The sequence below is a fragment of the Eimeria maxima genome, genomic scaffold, assembly GCF_000499605.1.
Source record: "Eimeria maxima Weybridge genomic scaffold, Emw_scaff1489, whole genome shotgun sequence".
NCBI lineage: Eukaryota > Apicomplexa > Conoidasida > Eucoccidiorida > Eimeriidae > Eimeria > Eimeria maxima.
The window spans coordinates 4,361-7,569 of record NW_013564437.1 but is presented as its reverse complement, the minus strand read 5'-3'; the positions used below and the strand labels follow the sequence as shown (position 1 = coordinate 7,569).

General features: G+C 42.6%; 1 protein-coding gene across 1 annotated transcript; it reads right to left on the bottom strand.

Annotated features, from left to right (window-relative positions):
* Window positions 1–214: 214 nt before the first annotated feature.
* Window positions 215–2,730, bottom strand: EMWEY_00053120 (hypothetical protein, conserved; the record flags this gene model as incomplete). The annotated part of the gene is made up of 5 exons (XM_013479942.1): window positions 215–340; window positions 616–1,481; window positions 1,632–1,716; window positions 1,990–2,059; window positions 2,309–2,730. The coding sequence occupies 5 exons, from the start codon at window positions 2,728–2,730 to the stop codon at window positions 215–217; spliced, it is 1,569 nt and encodes a 522-aa protein (XP_013335396.1).
* Window positions 2,731–3,209: the final 479 nt, after the last annotated feature.

The window sequence follows — 3,209 nt, the reverse complement described above, 5'->3', positions numbered from 1 at the left end:
CTTCTACTACTACAGCTGCTGCTCTTGCTGCTGCTCTTGCTGCTGCTCTTGCTGCTGCTGCTGCTGCTGCTGCTGCTGCTGCTGCTGCTGCTGCTGCTGCTGCTGCTGCAATTAATGGTGAGTAGGCATAGTAGCTGCCCTATGATTAAATTTATGAATAAAAGAGGGCAAAGAAATTTCTTTTTTTAATAAAAAAAGACGACCTAATGAATTCTTACGAATTATATCCAATTCTTTGCTGCTCCTCCTGCTGCTGCTGCTGCTGCTGCTGTTGTTTTTGTTGTTGCTGCTGCTGCTGCTGCTGGTTGTAGGGACGGGCGTACTGCGGGGGGTTGTACTTCTGCTAGGGAAAACAACAGGAGAGGAAGCAGACCGATTTGCTGCATGCAGAGGAAGGTACTGCTGCTGCTGCTGCTCCTCCTCCTGCTGCTGCTGCTTCTGCTGCTGCTGCTGACTTTTTAGGCCGGCTGCAGCTGCTGCTATCTTCTCATTGAGGTTAGGCTGCAATCTCCTGCTGCTGCTGTTGCTGCTGCTGCTGCTGCTGCTGCTGCTGCTGCTGCTGTCTCCTTGTATGGATTTGTTTACTTCGCTTCTACGAGGCAAGACATCTGAGACCTGTCTCCTCTCCTGCTGCACTTGCTGCTGCTGCTGCTGCTGCTGCTGCTTCTGCAGTTGCTGCTGCTTCTGGTGCTGCTCTAGTTGCTGCTGCACTTGCTGCTGCTGCTGCTGCACTTGCTGCAGCTGCTGCTGCTGCAGAGCTAAACGTGCACGCAGCAACTCCTCTGCAGCATCATTGTCTGCAGGTTTATTATCTACTGTTGGATACAGCAGCAGCTGGAGTTTCTGCTGCGGCTGCTGCTGCTGCTGCTGCTGCTGCTGCAGAGATCCAACAGCAGTGCTGCTGCTGCTGCTGCTGCTGCTGCTGCTGCTGCTACTTTTTATTGGTTGTAGGCCGGCCTCCTGACTGAGACGAATAGAAGCAGATGACACTGAAGGAGCCAATTCCTGTTTGCTGCTTGCTGCTGCAGGTGCTGCTGCTGCTGCTGCTGCTGCTGCTGCTGCTTCTGCTGCTACAGCTGCCTGTGTGCCCTTTTTCTTCACCTGTCTTTGTTTAATTGTTTTTCCTTTTGTCTTTTTATTTGTCTTAATAGAGGAAGTCTTTTTCTTTGTTGCTGCTGCTGCTGCTGCTGCTGCTGCTGTCTTCTTTGTTTTTTTTTTCTTTGCTGCTGCTGCTGCTGCTGCTCCTGCTGCTGTTGTCTTCTTCTTCTTTCCTGTTGTCTTCTTTACTCCTTTCTTCTTCTTCTTCTTTGCTGCTCCTCCTCCTGCTGCTGCTGCTGCTGTCTTCGATGGTACCTTAGGGCTACCTATAGGAGGACCTCCAGTATCAGCAGCAGCAGCAGCAGCAGAATTCTCACGCCGAGCTACTGCTGCTGCTGCTGCTGCTGCAGCTGCTGCTGCTGCTGCAGTCGCAACAGCAGATCCTGTAGCAGCAACAAACAACAAAAAAAAAACGAAAAAAAACACCAAATGCTGCATGCAGCAACATGCATGCAATAAGAACAAAAAGGACATAAATAAATAAATAAATAAATAAATAAATAAATAAATAAATAAATAAATAAATAAATTACCTGCAGGGAAGGCATTAGCCATGACCTCATTAACGCCAAGATAAAGTTGTTGTAATTTCTCCGCAAATACCTCCACAGACTTTGGCTGCAGCAGCAGCAGCAGCAGCAGCAGCAGCAGCAGCAACAGCAGCAGCAGCAGCACAAGGGAGAGCAGCAAATGAGTATAATAAAGAAAAGGGAGGGAGATTACTATAAGGGAAGACAGCAGCAACAGCAGCACAATATACACCAAAAAAAAGAGGAAAAATAAATAAATAAATAATAAAATAAATAAATAAATTAAATAAATAAATAAATAAATAAAATAAATAAATAAATAAATAAATAAATAAATAAATAAATAAATAAGTAAATATACCTCTGATTGTAATAGAGTAGTCATGCTTTTATCTAATCGTTCTCTAAGAAGAGCCAAAGACTTCTCCGTCCTGCAGCAGCAGCAACAGCAGCAGCAGCAACAGCAGCAGCAGCAGCACAAGCAGCACAAGCAGCACAAAAGGAGAAATAGATTATGCTTCCTTATAGATATAAACAAACAGCAGCAGCAGGAGCAACAGGAGCAGCAGCAAGAGCATCAGCACCATCAGCAGCTAATGCATGCAAATAACACACAAGACACAAAATTAATTAATTAATTAATTAATTTATTTATTTATTTATTTAATTAATTAATTTACTGTATCTGTTGCTGCTGCAGTTGATCTCTTTGTTGTTGTATTTGTTGTAATTCTTGTTGTGTAATTTTGATGAATTTATTTTTTTCTTCATATTGTTGCTGCTGCTGCTGCAGTTGCTGCTGCAGTTGCTGCTGTTGCTGCTGCTGCTGCTGCAATAATAATATATGCATGCAATTATCCTCCTTATATTCAATTAATGCTTCCTCTAATTCATTCTTCTCTATCTCTAATTGTGTTTCTTTATCACTAACATAATCTATACTTGTACATAAAAAACAACGAAAATCTGTCATCCATCCTTTGCTGCTGCTGCTGCTGCTGCTGCTGCCTGCTCCTGCTGCTCCTGCTGCTGCTGTATCTTCTACACCTACTCCTCCTCCTGCTGCAGTAGATGTTGATACTTCTCTGTCTGTTCTCTTCATACTATTAAATTGTTGATGTAATGGATAGTTATGCCTCTGCTGCTGCAATTGCTGCTGCTGCAATTGCTGCTGCTGCTGCTGCTGCTGCTGCTGCTGCTGCTGCTGCTGCTGTACTCTTTTAGGTATACCAAAGATGGATTTTTTTTTATGAATATGTTTTTTATGTTGATTATTATTTAGATAATAATGATTAAATAAAAAAGGGGAAGAAAAAGAAGAAGAATAATTATTATTATTATTATTATTATTATTATTATTATTATTATCCTCTATAGCTAATACCTCATAGCTACTATGTCTAGGTAATTTATTTATAGGGAATTTATATTTAAATTTACTAGGTATATATGCATGCAATTTACCATTATTTATTTCTGCTGCTATTGCTGCTGCTGCTGCTGCTTCACATTCTGCTGCTGTTTTTGCTGCTGTTGCTGCTGATGATAATGATATAGGTCCTGCTGCTGCTCCTGCTGCTG